Source organism: Micropterus salmoides, unplaced genomic scaffold, assembly GCF_014851395.1.
Source record: "Micropterus salmoides isolate LMB-PRFRI ecotype aquatic unplaced genomic scaffold, ASM1485139v1 Ms_hic_scaffold_21, whole genome shotgun sequence".
NCBI lineage: Eukaryota > Metazoa > Chordata > Actinopteri > Centrarchiformes > Centrarchidae > Micropterus > Micropterus salmoides.
This window is the reverse complement of record NW_024041262.1, coordinates 23,189,528-23,205,343: the sequence shown is the minus strand read 5'-3', so window position 1 is coordinate 23,205,343 and position 15,816 is coordinate 23,189,528. Positions and strand designations below refer to the sequence as shown.

The 15,816-nt window shown below is 39.7% G+C and overlaps 1 protein-coding gene across 2 annotated transcripts; it reads right to left on the bottom strand.

Moving 5' to 3' along the window:
- Window positions 1-123: 123 nt before the first annotated feature.
- Window positions 124-13,186, bottom strand: tubgcp2 (tubulin, gamma complex associated protein 2). 2 transcript variants are annotated; one of them, XM_038736060.1, is made up of 18 exons: window positions 13,083-13,186; window positions 12,570-12,730; window positions 11,153-11,281; window positions 10,595-10,771; window positions 9,164-9,323; window positions 8,784-8,991; window positions 8,472-8,671; window positions 6,614-6,803; window positions 6,366-6,511; window positions 6,107-6,287; window positions 4,365-4,545; window positions 3,622-3,794; window positions 2,567-2,695; window positions 2,357-2,477; window positions 1,969-2,112; window positions 1,072-1,188; window positions 771-934; window positions 454-529 (listed from the first exon to the last, which is right to left on the bottom strand). In XM_038736060.1, the coding sequence occupies exons 2-18, from the start codon at window positions 12,717-12,719 to the stop codon at window positions 454-456; spliced, it is 2,646 nt and encodes an 881-aa protein (XP_038591988.1). In that variant the 5' UTR covers window positions 12,720-12,730; window positions 13,083-13,186. The 2 variants fall into 2 exon arrangements, with proteins under 2 accessions (XP_038591987.1, XP_038591988.1); XM_038736059.1 differs by lacking the exon at window positions 13,083-13,186 and having other exon boundaries at window positions 124-529; window positions 12,570-12,719.
- Between the last annotated feature and the right edge of the window lie 2,630 nt (window positions 13,187-15,816).

Sequence of the window (15,816 nt, the reverse complement as noted above, 5' to 3'; positions counted from 1 at the left end):
CTACAAATACCTTTCATTAAATAATAAATATTCGCCTCACACATTGAAAATGTGTCATTTATCTTAAATAATTCAGTCAAACAAGCAAAAGAATGGCTACATAGCAGTTGCATAAACAGTCAGTTAAAAGTCATTTTTTTTAATGAAGTGAAATATTAACATACATTTTATTGTACAGGTACAATAAGTTACCCATAAGGAGAGTCTTGAGTTTCACTTTCAGAGCAGAATAAAGTTCCACATTTCTTAAAATGTACAATTTGAAGCACTGAAATGACGCTGCAAACATCAGATTATAACTCTACATTTGATACAGTAACGTTACAATATTATATACACAAGTATCAGCTCTTTGAATCAACGGCTGATGTTTGTATGGGCGGCTGGCGTTGGAGTAACGGGCAGACATGTGGAAAGGCTCTTTTTATTGTGGAGTGACAAATGTATTACATGCTACGCTGCTGCTTTCTGACTCCGCTCGATGGCCATCCTCTCCAGCCGCTCAGTGTAGAATCCATTGAAATCCAGCCTGTGAAATTATAACAGCAGAGTAAGCAAATGATCAGTCATTTATAATGCTTGATAAAAAAAATAGGGCCAATTTAATTTGAATACACTGCGACTACCTCTGGGAAAACAAGGCGTATTGGAGTCTGCTCTAGTTTGAATAAAATATCCAGTAGCTCTGTAGATCTATCCATATACTGCCAATAAATTTGAATGTGCACAGAAAAACCCATCTTTGGTCCATTTAATGTGAACAGTTTTACCTGTAGATGATGCTGATCATGCTGTGCTCGCAGTCGTTGGTGCTGTAAATGCTCAGCTTGTCCAGCAGGTCCAGCAGCAGCATGCTGAAGTTACTGTCAAAACTGCTGATGGTGGCTTCAAAGCCTGCGTCTGACTGGAGGGCGTCCACGTACTCGGCTAAAAACTGAAGCAGTAAAAGATATTACCCAGATGCTCCAGTGTTTGTAAACACCAGTTGTTTCATAATATTTCAGAAACACAAAGTAGGAATCTGAACATTTCCCAACATTTTACTGGGTGACGAGTGTATTTTGTAAATACCTTTGTGGTCAGCCTCTTCTTCTCTGCCTCCTCAGCACGTTCGCTCTGAGTGGGAGGCCCGTCCATAGTCCCTTGTTCCAGAGAGAGACGCTCTAACCTCATGCTCTGAGTGAACCGCTAGAACAAAAACAAAAATCTTGTTACAAGCAATTACGAGTTTCATTTTCAGGTTTTAACATTCCTGATTTAGTGTAGATTTTTTTCCATCTAGTGTTCAATTGAAGCAGAACATGAAATGCAATATGAATACTTTAAAACAGAGGTTTTCAAAGTGGGAGGCGGGCGTTCCCATTGGTGCTCCAAACTGTTTCAGGGGAGGCTCACTGATTGGAAGTAAAAACATATTAGTATTTACGTTAGTAACTAAAAATCTTTTTTATATTTCCCAGTGTTGCTTTTATTTTTTATGCAATTTCAATTGCCTTGTGGTTGAAATGTGCTACACAAATCAACTTGCCTACTATTAAAAATAGTTATTACATTACTTATCAAAAGAAAATCACAGAGACTAGCCCAAATGTGTGTGATCTGGTTAAACGGAGTTCAGAGATACCGTTTTGCGGGAATGTTACTGTCTTTCCCAGAAACTCATAAACGCCTTAGGACAGACTTTTGTTATCTATTTTGTGTAGTTTGAAGTTCTGTCAAACATTAGGCTGTCTTAGCTCAATTGTTGAGCGTCGATGGGACCAAATAACATAATTGGGATTGCACAGGCACCCGTGATTTGACCAAAACTTAGCAAGTAAGCTAAAGGGGTGTGAGGGGCCGCCTTTTTCCAAGCTTTGTCTTAGGGGAGGCCCCCAGTCTAAGACTAAACCCCTGCTTTAAAAGACACAGACCTGGAGCAGAAACAAGCAGCTGGCTTGGCTCCTCTTTATTTTCACGTCAACAAACCTGCATGCAGTCTGTGAACTTGACGCAGACAGACATGAGTTTGGAGAAGATCCGGAGAAGCTCGGGGTTGGTCAGCATGCAGTCCTTCAGGCAGTTGTCCAGGAAGCTAGTGTGGTGGCAAAGTACATCATCAATGTTTGACGCCTGGAGAGGGAGAAGACAGACGATAAGCACAAAAAAAAAAAAAAACACCAGACCACATTTTCCGAGAAACCTGTGTGTTTCCTTTCCAGTGTTCTACAGGTGTCCTGACCTCCGACCGTTAAAACTAACTCATACGAGCGCAGCAACAACAACACATAAAGAGTGATACCGTGGCGGCTTCGCTTTTGTTAAACAAAAGACCACTGACGGTGCGATAACAGGACGGGAGAGTTCATGCACTCACTGTTTTCAGGTTATTCTCCATGATGTGCCAGGTGGGCTCCATCACCTCAAACATCATGTAGTACTGGATGTTCTGCACAAAGTTGAGCATGCGCTGTCGGAGCGCGAACGCAGCAGCAAACCTGCGTACAGGTAGTTTGAACAGAGCGTGAGGACGTTTTGCTGGCTGAGATTTTTACATAAATTCACCTAAAATTCAACTTCAACTCACCATTTGGGAGAACGTAACGAGTACTGCTTGAAATCTTTGTTGCTGATCCACACGTTGCACAGCAGCCTCTCGACATGTTTGCAGTAAAACATGTGTCTGAACAACATCTGGTACCTCGTCAGGGCTTTCCTGGAAAATGATTGCAAATGAAATACTGTTAAATTACTTATGGATTACTTATACGTTACAAAGTCATACATAAAAAACTAACAAGTAAAACAGAAATAACTAAACAGAAGAAAACATATTGTTAGTGTACAGAGACTCCTGCAGCAGAATTTAATAACCACTATTATTTTATAATTTGGGACATTTTTTTTGCAGCTACAATTATATTTATTATTAATGAATGTGCCTTATATTTGCTCAATCAATCAATCGCTTTGCCTATAAAAAGTCAGAAAATAGTGAAAAAGGCCCAAGTGGACGTCTTGTGATGTCTTGAGTTAAAAACCCTAAATATTTTAAGGATACTCTCACTTCTGACAAAGAAAAGCATCAAGTCCTCAGATTTAAGAAGCTGCAGCAAGCAAATGTTAAAAGACACTAAAAAGACTAGAATTGTAAGGCTGAAAAATATGCAAACAAAATCATCGTGATTATTTTTATAGATATTGCGATTGTGATATGAGTCAAAATTTTAGTTGTATTGGTAATTTTTGATTTTATTTTCACTGAAAACAGTATAAAAATGATAAGATTTCTGATGGGGTCTGTACCAATCAAGCATGTTCCCTCATGTATGGAGAATATCATTTGTAGGCCGGGGCAATTTCAACCACAAATTCTGATTTTGATAATCTTTCGATTAATTGTTAAGCCCTACAGGATCGGATAATCAAAACGGTTAGTTGTTCATTTTGCTCCCGTGTCATATTGAAAAGAAAGAAACGCGTCTCTTACACCTACAAAACGGCAAAATAACAAATTACAACTGCACTTGGGATTTGTTATGTTATGTTTTATGCTGAAATATCTTGAAAGTTAGGAAAGCTAAACAATATGAAACGCATAAAAGAGATAAAAAAAATCAACCGGCAGCAGCAGAACAGAACCTGTTGATGATGAGCGAGAGCGGCCATTTGACGATGTAGTCGAAGGAGAAGGCCTCCAGCCCGCTGAGGGCCACGTCTGTCGGGTCTGCGTTGATGATGGACTTCTCCTGTTTGGTCTCGATGGCCAGCACCCGCAGCAGCTGAGTGATGACGTCATGAGGCATTAAGTCAATCTGTGGTAGGAAGAGAGGAAGACCGAACGTTATAAAGAGTGACTCATAAATCATGACATCAGTCTGCAAGTGAAGGAAGCCAAGTACACTTATTAGTGTAACAAAGGATCGGATGGATTGTTACAAGCTCTTGTTTTGCTTTCTCTAATTTCCATCTCTCTTTATTTTCATTCCTGTCCATTGTTTTGAAGGGATAAACTCCTGATTTTGTGGGTGTGTAAAGACCGCTGAGACTTTACAAATAAACTTGACCCTGAGTTCGCTCCGAGCCTTGAGCGAAAGTGGAATTAATAAATTAACCAAAATGACAAATGTTTGCCAGGCAGGACTAAGTACATGTAGCTTATTTAACTATATATTGAATCCAGAGCAAGAACATAGTGAGGTACCACTGAACAGCATGTTTAAAAATCCTCCTGAGGAAATTATCTGTCACTTTAGCTGCCAACTGCTCCACTATTTTCACCAGCGTGTCTCTAACTTCATATTTATGTACCAGCCCATCTAACTCTTGGGACTTTGACGTTTCCTGACGAGAGTACACAGAACTACAGTCTTATTTCCACCCGCCTTGAGGTCGTCTTTGAAGGGGTCTGTGTTGGCTGTGCTCATCCTCAGAGCGAGCTCCAGCAGAGCTTCTAGTCGGGGAGGAACGATGTCGTCCACTGGCTTCTTCAGCTCTTCCTCCGTCAGGTCCATGAAGTGCACAAAGAAGTCGCCTTTGTCCATCAAAAAGTAGTGCTTGATGGATCTAATAAAAACAGCACAGTCAAAGACAAAGCTTTTTAATAAAGTGGAAACAGACAACTTTTCTACCTCCAGCGTTTCCAAGTGACATTATTGTTTGCAGCGATGTCGCAAAGGTGCCACTGTTTCCTAAGAGCCTAACTTCATGAAGAAATTTCCAACACCACTTTTGAAATAAGAGAGAAGAAGGAAGCATGTTCCCTGTAGAAGTCAACTGAAAGTGTCACAATTTTATTTTTTATTTGGGAAAAGGCAAAAGCTACTGTAAGCATGTGCATTGCCTATTAACATGAGTATGAGTAAAGTTATTGCTTCACACAAACAAGTAACTACAGCATGAGTTGGCATCAGGGTGGAGTAACGTTACAAGAAAACATCAGGAGACTTTCATATTTTTTGGGAGTGTCCCAAGATTTCCCCCTACTGGTCAGATGTGGTTTAAACTATTCAACTGATTATTGGACTACAGCTTGAAGAGAGTTTTAGTGTATTCTATTTGGGCAACATACCAACTGGACTGAACAAACAAGACAGATATTTGTTTCAAATATTGCAGGCAGCCAGTAAGAAGACTTTATCACGAAAATGGTTCAATGAGCAACTGTATCAGAATGGACAGACATAATACACAAACTTTATCCCTCAGACACTCAGAGAAAGGTGAACAGTACTGGAAAAATGGAAATATTTTGTTAGTGAGATGTCACAGTAGATCTGGACTGGAATTATACGTAAAATGTTGATTTAACAAACCTGTGTAATATTTTCTCCCCCTTTTTTCTTACTAGATGGCTCTTTCAACCGTTTAATTTTGTCGGTCATCTTTATGTTTTGTGTAGTTTTTAGAAAAATGTTCAATAAAAACAAAATTTCAAAAAAAAAAGAAAAGAAAAAAAATCAGGAGAACGTGTGTGTGTGTGTCTGTTAATTAATTTAGTCTATAATAAAGAAATGAAAGCAGATAGAAAGTATTATATATGTTGAGAAAAACTGGGTTAGCTACCAAAGCTAACATGAAGAAAAGCCCTCTAGAAATCAAAAGACCAGTTTATCTATCAGGTTATATACTGAATGCATCTAAAACATAGTGCATGTAGATATTATGTCATCAGATTTGCCTGTTACACATTTATCATATAGCAACAGCAGAATAGAAAGAGGACAGTGCCATAAATCGAGACTTAATTTTTCCGGGAACAATCGTGCGGAGGCATAGTGAAAGAGAGGCTTATATCTTTATTCTATAGCAATTCCACCATGCAATCAATATTTATTTCATAAAGATGAGCTAAAGCAAAAAGGTTGTCTACTTTGACTTTTTTTTGCTTGTTTTTCTTTGTAAACTGTCCTTTGGTTTCAATATACTTCATATATATTGTTGTTGTAATTATTAATAATAATAAAAAACAACAAATGGAGAAACATAAATGCAGATTTCTCCATACAGACCATGAATGACGGTGGCTTTGAATTCAACGTGGCAACTAAGCAGCACCTCATCCTTTCTCTCCCCGTTAGCTTACCCGTCACTCCTCCATTATAAAATGTCTCGAAAATCGGTTTACCTCAGACGTGAAACCAGCTCCTTCTCTTCCATGAGGAAGGCCAGCAGGACCTTGCTGGCATAGTTGTAAGCTTTCTCTATCTGCTCCACGTAAGCCCTCTCCTTCAGGGTGTACAGGACCTCCTTAGCATCAGGACACGTCACATCGCGGCCGCACTCCCGCACCACATTGAGGTATTTCCCTTCACAATAACAAAGAAGGGGGTCAATTATTTTGTCTAGGAAAGGCTCTTACAATGTTTTATGTTGTTTTGTTTTACCTGTGCTTAATATTTTGTCTGCCATTTTCTGTAGAAAGGAGGGAATCCGATGTTGCACAATGGTGTATCTCTGATCCCAGTACTTATCATTGTAGTCCTCCTGAATTTTCTCTTTCTGCAGCTCATGCTCTTCCACCATGAACTCACTGTCAGAACACAAAAACATGGACACAGCCGTTAAAACAAAAGGCAGATACAGTGGTTCAAGTGGTGTTTTGTTATTTCGAGCGTCGGCCTATAAACTGTACCTGTATGGATCCTTGATGATGCCCCTGTAGATCCACTTCTCCAGGATTTCAAAGTAAGGGACGCTGGCTGCTTTAGTGAGGTAGAGACACAGCTCCTGAGCCTGGCTGTCACCGGTGAAGTTAAAGGTTCGATCATGAAGAAGACTCAGCGTCGACCCACCCATACACTCTCCTTTGTCCACCGAGGAGGCTGTGAACATAGCGGAAGCGGTTGTGTTGGCTTGTGGCCCTTCATCTCACGACAAAATGCTGCTCTCACATTGATGCATCAGTATTAACAATCCAACTACATTTACATACACAGCATAAGTACATTTATCAAATAATACTTCAGCGCTTTTACTTAAGTAGCATTTTAAAGCAAGACTTTTACTTGTCTTGTAACCATAGACTGTATAAAAGAAGTGGACGTGGCCACCGTGACGTCTCCCATTGGTTCGTAGACTACTTGAAGCCTCAAGTTTGGGATTGTGGTCGTCGCCATCTTGGTCTCAAGTGATCATATTTGGACGAGAGGGTGGAGTTGGGCAGGGATATGCATTGCTATGCCTTACAGGTGCTCTGCTTTATTGCCTATTTTCCTCTAAATGGGACCATAATTTACTGAATGAGCATCATGCTGTGTTAAAGAAGACTTGAAACTAGCGACTGAGACCATGAACTCTTTGGAAAAGTGTTCACTGAGGTAATAAATCAGCTGAGAAGTAGCCTCATTTTCTCATAGACATCTATACAAGAGTCGCCCCCAGCTGGCCATCAGAAGAAATGCAGGTTTAAGGCCCTTCCACATGGGCTTCACTTTTCAGACCTGGAGGTTGCTCCTTTTTCACAGTGTGATAATTCTTCAAGTTAAAGGATCCAAATACTTCTTCCACCACCGTTTAGAAATGAAATACATCAACTATCATTATGAACATTTGTGTCCAATTTGCTGGTGCTGTAGTTATCTCTCTGAACCTGGTTCAGAGTGGTAAAAATGAGCTCCCTACATGCCCCTGTAATTTACATGAGTGTGATTAACATGTCGTTTTCATGTTTGAATAGGCCCCCCAGTCACGTTTCCATGAAGGGGGCAATCTGGCAATCTGACTAGGTTTCCACTAGGGCTGACTGACTTGGGGGGAAAAAAATCTAATTGCGATTTTTCTACCAGATATTGCGATTACGATTTGCGTTTTTTTAATTGAAAAGTTCAATATTCACTGCCACTCTATTTTTGACTGAAGCCACGTCAAGCAGCACAGAGCAGATGAACCAGGCAGGAAGTCAGACACAGAACGGCACAGAGGATCCGGTCAATTTTCATAAAGAAACAGCCTTTGCAGACTTTCGATCGTACATCAACAATAAACACAGTTAAAACAGACAAAAAAAAGAAATAATTTAACTACGTAGCCTAGTTAACCATAGTAGAAGCAGAAAAATCAAGGACAACTTAACAAATAAGCAAAATCTGAACAAGTCTGCAAAATCAGACAGAAAAAACGCTCTTATTCTGAAATGGTCCGTGTGGGAAATGTAGCCTTCAGAGAGTGGAACGAAACCGGCTCACAGAGAGCGGTTATCCGTAGTTGTAGCCCACAAAATGACAAACTAACAGCACGTCAGATATGTAGGGCAGCTAAACGCTCCGCTGCTGTAACCTGTCAGTGTGAGTTGACGCCAGACAAAACCTGGTGCTTGCGATTGGCGAGCAGATCTGTCACACAAGGAAGACAATGGAATGAATTCTTCGCCACGCAGTTCAGCGATAAAGAGGACAAAAATCTCGAACACAGTCTTACAGCAGCTTACAGTGTGAATGTGACATTAAATAACATTCAAAACAGAATCAGGCCCTTCGTGTTCAGACTCTCACCAAGAGAGGCGAGTATCTCCATGGTCCTCATGGTGGGCTGGATGTAAAACCAGAGCTTCTGCAGTGACAGGAGGCCCTGCCGCTGGAGGTGCTCCAGCTGAGTGACCAGGATCAGGTACTCCTTCATCAGGGTCCTCATCGCCGCTGTCAGCGCATGGTTCACCTGACCGTACTCAAAGGACGACTTCTCCTCAATGAATCTGAAGGACAAACACAATAATGTTTCCTCTGTGGCACTCTTAAACGCGTATGAACACATGAGCGCAAACATTTTGAAAGGGTTGATTCAACATAACATTTTTACATGCTCACCGTGTTATAGTGGAGTAATACGACGCAACTGGTAATATTCTGTTAACCAGCTCTTTGATAGACATGTCCAGTGTTGAATCGACAATGAAGGAGCGGTTCTGCCTCCCCAGCACAGGCTGAGCTGTGATGTCTCGCCCATCAACTCCAACCAGGACGAACAGCAGGTCCTCCACCAGAGCTTGTTCCTGAGCAGGCAGGGGCATCGTACCTGGCCGCAGATAACACTGTTAGAATCTCTACAAACAACAACAACAACAAACAGTCACTTGAGCGCATAATTCATGCAACCTTTTAAAAAAAAACATAATAATTTCATTCACCTAGTTGATGATCCAGTATTAAAGGAATACAGAGAGCGTGTGGAAATGAAACTGGCTTACCAATGGCCACAGCTGCATCTGCTGGAGGGGTGGGGCTGGTGATGAAGTCTCCGAGGAGAGCAGGACGGTCGTACACCCAGTTTGGAAACACGGGGTTGGGCTGGGTGGGGTTCTTCTTGTTGTGTTTGTCCCTCAGCATCTTCCGTGTGACTTCAGCAGGCTGCAGGCAAAATCCAAAAAGAGAGACTGATGAATTAAAAAGCAGGGTGAAATTTAATCTAAACTTTCTGTTCTATTAAGTCTGAAAAGCTGTTGTGGAAATTATATTCCTGGTGAGAGGTTGAGCAAATAATTGAGTTACAAGGAACCGTTGTCTTTGAAGAATTTATTTAACAAAAAAGAGAATAAACAGTGAAGTACTACAACAGAATCAGCTGGACCAGAGGTTCTGTCTCCTAAGACAGTCACTAACGTCTGGCCCAGAGCAAACAATTGCATGATCATTTACACAGTCTGAGCATCTATGTTTTGGGGAACAAAAGGTCCTTGACTGGTCCCAGTCAAGGAAGGAGAAGAACAGCTAGTGAGGAAAACAATCAACAACCCCACATCCCTGACCTAAACCACACACATGTGGACAGACTGGAATAACAAGAACAATAAAGATTTAAAACAATATATAAGACATAATAAATGGAGATAAATAGCACTCTTATAAGTACTTGCATAAAAGATTATAAGTGTAAGAAGAAAACAATTTTCTGCCCTTACATTAGCTTGTTTTGGTTTTATAGCCAACTATTTTGCTGTTTTGATTCACTCTCACAAGCTTTGTGAATCCTGATGAGATTTTAATTATAGGACTCGTAAGCAGGGTTCCCACGCTTTTCTAGAAATCTTTTCCAGGAACCTTCCAGGACATTTTTGTTATGATATAGCTGGTATGACAAAGAATCTATTAAATATGTAGAAATTATGACAAATTGATATTGCCTTGTTTTTTTTTTTTGTTTCTTTGGGAAAGCCCTTCATGCTCTTTGCTTGGCAACTGCTTTTCTTAAGGAATTATATTTTAACCACTGCTGCCAGACCACCAATAACTGAATAGCCTCAACACAAATTATAGTAAAATCCCAGCATTCTGTTGAACCTTAGCTTTCTAAAACCATAGCGAACATAGCGATAAAATAATTTTCCAGGATATTTTACTTTTTCTCTCATTTTTTATATCTTTTCCATGACTGGAAAATTTGTCAACTGTTTTCCAGAATGAGTGGGAGCCCTGGCAAGTACGCCAATGAGCCAGGCTGTTGGGGGAGGGGAAGAAAACCACACATATACACTCCCGACAGGATTAATAATGTGTGTGTATTATTAAAATCACCCAACAGAAATTAATCCCATCCGAATGGGATTATTATTTGATAAGCATTCAATTGTTTTTGTGAAAAGACCCATCCAGCTGTCAGATCTACTGCATGCTGTGCTCACCAGAGGAGCGTTGGAGCTGGCCGTCACGTTGCCGAGCTTCTTTCGCAGCTCGTCCAGTTCCTGCATGGACATCTTGGTGCTGGTCTGAGGCAGAGTGTAACTGGTAGTTGTGGTTGACGTCGCGTTCGCTGATGACTCTGACCTCTCTTTGGCATTCTGCTGCAGAAACTGAAGCGTCTGCGAAAAACATCCCGACAAGGCGGTGAGATAGTGTGATGAGAACGGTCAACTACTATTGTTCAGTATGGCAGTTTAAAAATATAAATGAACACACAAATCAAGCCACACCCAAGGCCTTTTAAATTGGTTTCAATCCTCTATTTACATCAGTGACATTTGCATAAAGCCTATACCATTAACTGCATTTTTCACTTTCACTTGGATGTTTACACTGCTGCTATTGTTAAGAGATGAAAAACAAATCATATGAAAACACAGGACACATTTTTTACATCATAATCCTTTCAAATCTGAGAAACTAATGAGTGAAACTAATTATTTCCACTTCCAAGTAATAAACAAACCCATATAATTAGCTGCTTGTAAACGATGTCTTACCTCTTTATCTTCACAGAGTTTGGAGAGCAGATAGACAAGAGGGTCGAGGTTTCTAACATTTTTGGACTTGAGCTCTTCATACTTCCTCAAGAAGTCCTCGGGGGTTTTAGAGAACTCCGCTAATTTCACCTGAAAATTATAAAACAGACAATATCAAGAGAATATACACAGTTAGCAACACATTCATTTCTTCAACGGATGTGAGAAATAATTCTTATAGTAATTATGTTTCTGTCACACCTGATTTAAACTGACTGTTTTACTTCATATAAAAGAAAATCGTGCTCGTCATGTACTGCAGGGCTACAGGTGCTGCCTACAGCTGCAACATGTAGTCTGAAGAAAAACAAATTCCGACCTAAACCGCAAAACTACGATAATGATCTTTAATTCACACCGACAAGACAAACATTTAAGATGTTTAGACCTCTATAAAAAGAAATATATATCGCAGTGCGTTTCCCCCCAGCGCTTCACCATTTTTCAATAAAAGATGATGAATTACTGTATCTTCGTGGGATATGCCACACAATTATTGTTTGTCCAGATCTAGACATGTGTGACCCATGCAAATATATAAATATGCAAGAACATGTGCATAGAAAGATATCTCTGTAATTTATGGTATTCATCTTCATAGGCTGCAATACAAGTCTGAAATCCACTTACTGCTAGTAATTCCAATTATACACACTCTTTCTTTAAAAATGTTTCTGCTCTCTTTTACAAGTTATACATTTTTCACAGAACATAAGCTGAAAAAAGTCTCACAAATTACATGGTGAAAGACAAAGAACGCCTATACGATTTTGACTTTAGCTCAGATCTGAACAGAGCTCTGATTTCTGCTGCCAGGTGTTGCAGGCACATCTGGAAAAAAACATTTTGTTGGCTAACAATGATGACTGACCGTAACCCTATGATGACCTCCAGTGGGTCAGGGGCAAGTCACGGAGCCAGAGTTTTTAATCAACTTATTGAACATTGGGGTGCTGATGGCACAGTGGATAAGACACAAGCCTTTGGTGTGAGAGACCCACGTTTAATCCCCCACTGTGACACATCCACCAATGTGTCCCTGAGCAAGACACTTAACCCCTAGTTGCTCCGGAGGCGTGCAACCTCTGACATATATAGCAATTGTAAGACAAAACAAACAGCTAACTGAATAAATGTAAATGTGATTTGTATCATCTACAGTAATGCTGCCTCCAAAGCACAGCGTAAAAAAGAACACATGCTATAATGCCTTGATAAAAAAGTATAAAGCTGATTTCTGCTTCTACATCAGAGTTGTTAAAAAAAAAAATAGCCTTGACTGGGCCTTCTTGAAAACAGTGATCAGTTATCAATTACAAGGCATTATGGTCAAGTTCCCGTGCCTGAAAAGTTGCATTAAAGTGTTTCTTATACCCACCTTTGCACTGTGAGCAGAGACTGTAGTTGTGACATAGGGAGTCCTGTGTTTCTGCAGTAAGTCTATGTAACCCTCTGCTCCATCACCTCCCCGAACATGGAGCAGGCTGAGCAGCTCGTTCACATCATGGTGGATCCTGAACTCACTCATGGCTCAGGCAGCTGAGATGACAACAGCAGACAGAGATGAGGAGAATAGCTTAGCTTAGCCCCAATACAGCTGAAATCAACATCAGCGCTTCTGGCTCGTACTGACAAGACATCGGGTCTCAACTAGCGACTTTAAAGGCTGCATCGGGCACCTTTAACGAGCTTATAGTGAGATAACAGTTAGTTATTTTGACGCTAGCTCGCTAACTAGCTAGACAGACAATCCCGGGTAAAATGAACTAGCCAGTAAGATGAGGATGCTAACTGTGCGGCTAGCTTATCCTGTGCGAAATATATAATTCAACAGCTATAGTTACTCAGTAATAATAAGCCTTATTATAGGTCTAACCCGCTATAACTTTACCTGTCAGCCGTGTTTAGCACAGTTTAACAGCACAGAGCAGCAGGTACCAAACGCGCCCACCACTGGTTAAACTCTTCTTCTTCTGTTGTTGTTGTAATCTACGCAGTAACGGCGCCGTACTGCCCCCACAGGTGAAATATCACACTACACCTTTATTCATTGGAAGCCAATCCTTCCATCACTTACTCACCTTTAATTATAAGGACACCTGGTGTGGTTTGTTTACTGCAAATGGCACCAGTTCAGTCCTCTACAAGAATGTCACAGTCAGTGCTGGAAGTGGGCCAGAACTCATCGGTACACAGTACAGGCACTTCTCTTTTAATTTGGCTTACAATAACATCTGTCACCTATCACATTCTGTGACTAAACCCAAACAACAATGTTTTCCTAACCATAACCAAGTACTTTTAGTGCTTAAACCTAACCAAGTACTTTTAGTGCTTAAACCTAACCAAGTACTTTTAGTGCTTAAACCTAACCAAGTACTTTTAGTGCTTAAACCTAACCAAGTACTTTTTGTGCCTAAACCTAACCAAGTACTTTTTAGTGCTTAAACCTAACCAAGTACTTTTTAGTGCCTAAACCTAACCAAGTACTTTTTAGTGCTTAAACCTAACCAAGTACTTTTTAGTGCTTAAACCTAACCAAGTACGTTTTGTGCCTAAACCTAACCAAGTACTTTTTAGTGCTTAAACCTAACCAAGTACTTTTAGTGCCTAAACCTAACCAAGTACTTTTTAGTGCTTAAACCTAACCAAGTACTTTTTGTGCTTAAACCTAACCAAGTACTTTTTGTGCCTAAACCTAACCAAGTACTTTTTAGTGCTTAAACCTAACCAAGTACTTTTTGTGCTTAAACCTAACCAAGTACTTTTTGTACCTAAACCTAACCAAGTACTTTTTAGTGCCTAAACCTAACCAAGTACTTTTTAGTGCTTAAACCTAACCAAGTACTTTTTGTGCTTAAACCTAACCAAGTACTTTTTGTACCTAAACCTAACCAAGTACTTTTTAGTGCCTAAACCTAACCAAGTACTTTTTAGTGCTTAAACCTAACCAAGTATTTATTGTGCCTAAACCTAACCAAGTACTTTTAGTGCCTAAACCTAACCAAGTACTTTTTAGTGCCTAAACCTAACCAAGTACTTATTGTGCCTAAACCTAACCAAGTACTTTTTAGTGCTTAAACCTAACCAAGTACTTTTTGTGCCTAAACCTAACCAAGTACTTTTTGTGCCTACACCTAACCAAGTACTTTTTGTGCTTGAACCTAACCAAGTACTTTTTGTGCCTACACCTAACCAAGTACTTTTTGTGCTTGAACCTAACCAAGTACTTTTTAGTGCTTAAACCTAACCAAGTAGTTCTTAGTGCCTAAACCTAACCAAGTACTTTTTAGTGCCTAAACCTAACCAAGTACTTTTTAGTGCTTAAACCTAACCAAGTACTTTTTGTGCTTAAACCTAACCAAGTACTTTTTGTACCTAAACCTAACCAAGTACTTTTTAGTGCCTTAACCTAACCAAGTACTTTTTAGTGCTTAAACCTAACCAAGTACTTATTGTGCCTAAACCTAACCAAGTACTTTTAGTGCCTAAACCTAACCAAGTACTTTTTAGTGCCTAAACCTAACCAAGTACTTATTGTGCCTAAACCTAACCAAGTACTTTTTAGTGCTTAAACCTAACCAAGTACTTTTTGTGCCTAAACCTAACCAAGTACTTTTTGTGCCTACACCTAACCAAGTACTTTTTGTGCTTGAACCTAACCAAGTACTTTTTGTGCCTACACCTAACCAAGTACTTTTTGTGCTTGAACCTAACCAAGTACTTTTTAGTGCTTAAACCTAACCAAGTAGTTCTTAGTGCCTAAACCTAACCAAGTACTTTTTAGTGCCTAAACCTAACCAAGTACTTTTTGTGCCTAAACCTAACCAAGTACTTTTTAGTGCTTAAACCTAACCAAGTACTTTTTAGTGCTTAAACCTAACCAAGTACTTTTTGTGCCTAAACCTAACCAAGTACTTATTGTACCTAAACATAACCAAGTACTTTTTAGTGCTTAAACCTAACCAAGTACTTTTTGTGCCTAAACCTAACCAAGTACTTTTTGTGCCTAAACCTAACCAAGTACTTTTTGTGCCTAAACCTAACCAAGTACTTTTTAGTGCTTAAACCTAACCAAGTACTTTTTGTGCCTAAACCTAACCAAGGACTTTTTGTGCCTAAACCTAACCAAGTACTTTTTAGTGCTTAAACCTAACCAAGTACTTTTTGTGCCTAAACCTAACCAAGTACTTTTTGTGCCTAAACCTAACCAAGTACTTTTTAGTGCTTAAACCTAACCAAGTACTTTTTGTGCCTAAACCTAACCAAGTACTTTTTGTGCCTAAACCTAACCAAGTACTTTTTAGTGCTTAAACCTAACCAAGTACTTTTTGTGCCTAAACCTAACCAAGGACTTTTTAGTGCCTAAACCTAACCAAGTACTTTTTGTACCTAAACCTAACCAAGTACTTTTTAGTGCTTAAACCTAACCAAGTACTTTTTGTGCTTAAACCTAACCAAGTACTTTTTGTGCCTAAACCTAACCAAGTACTTATTGTACCTAAACATAACCAAGAACTTTTTAGTGCTTAAACCTAACCAAGTACTTTTTGTGCCTAAACCTAACCAAGTACTTTTTGTGCCTAAACCTAACCAAGGACTTTTTAGTGCCTAAACCTAACCAA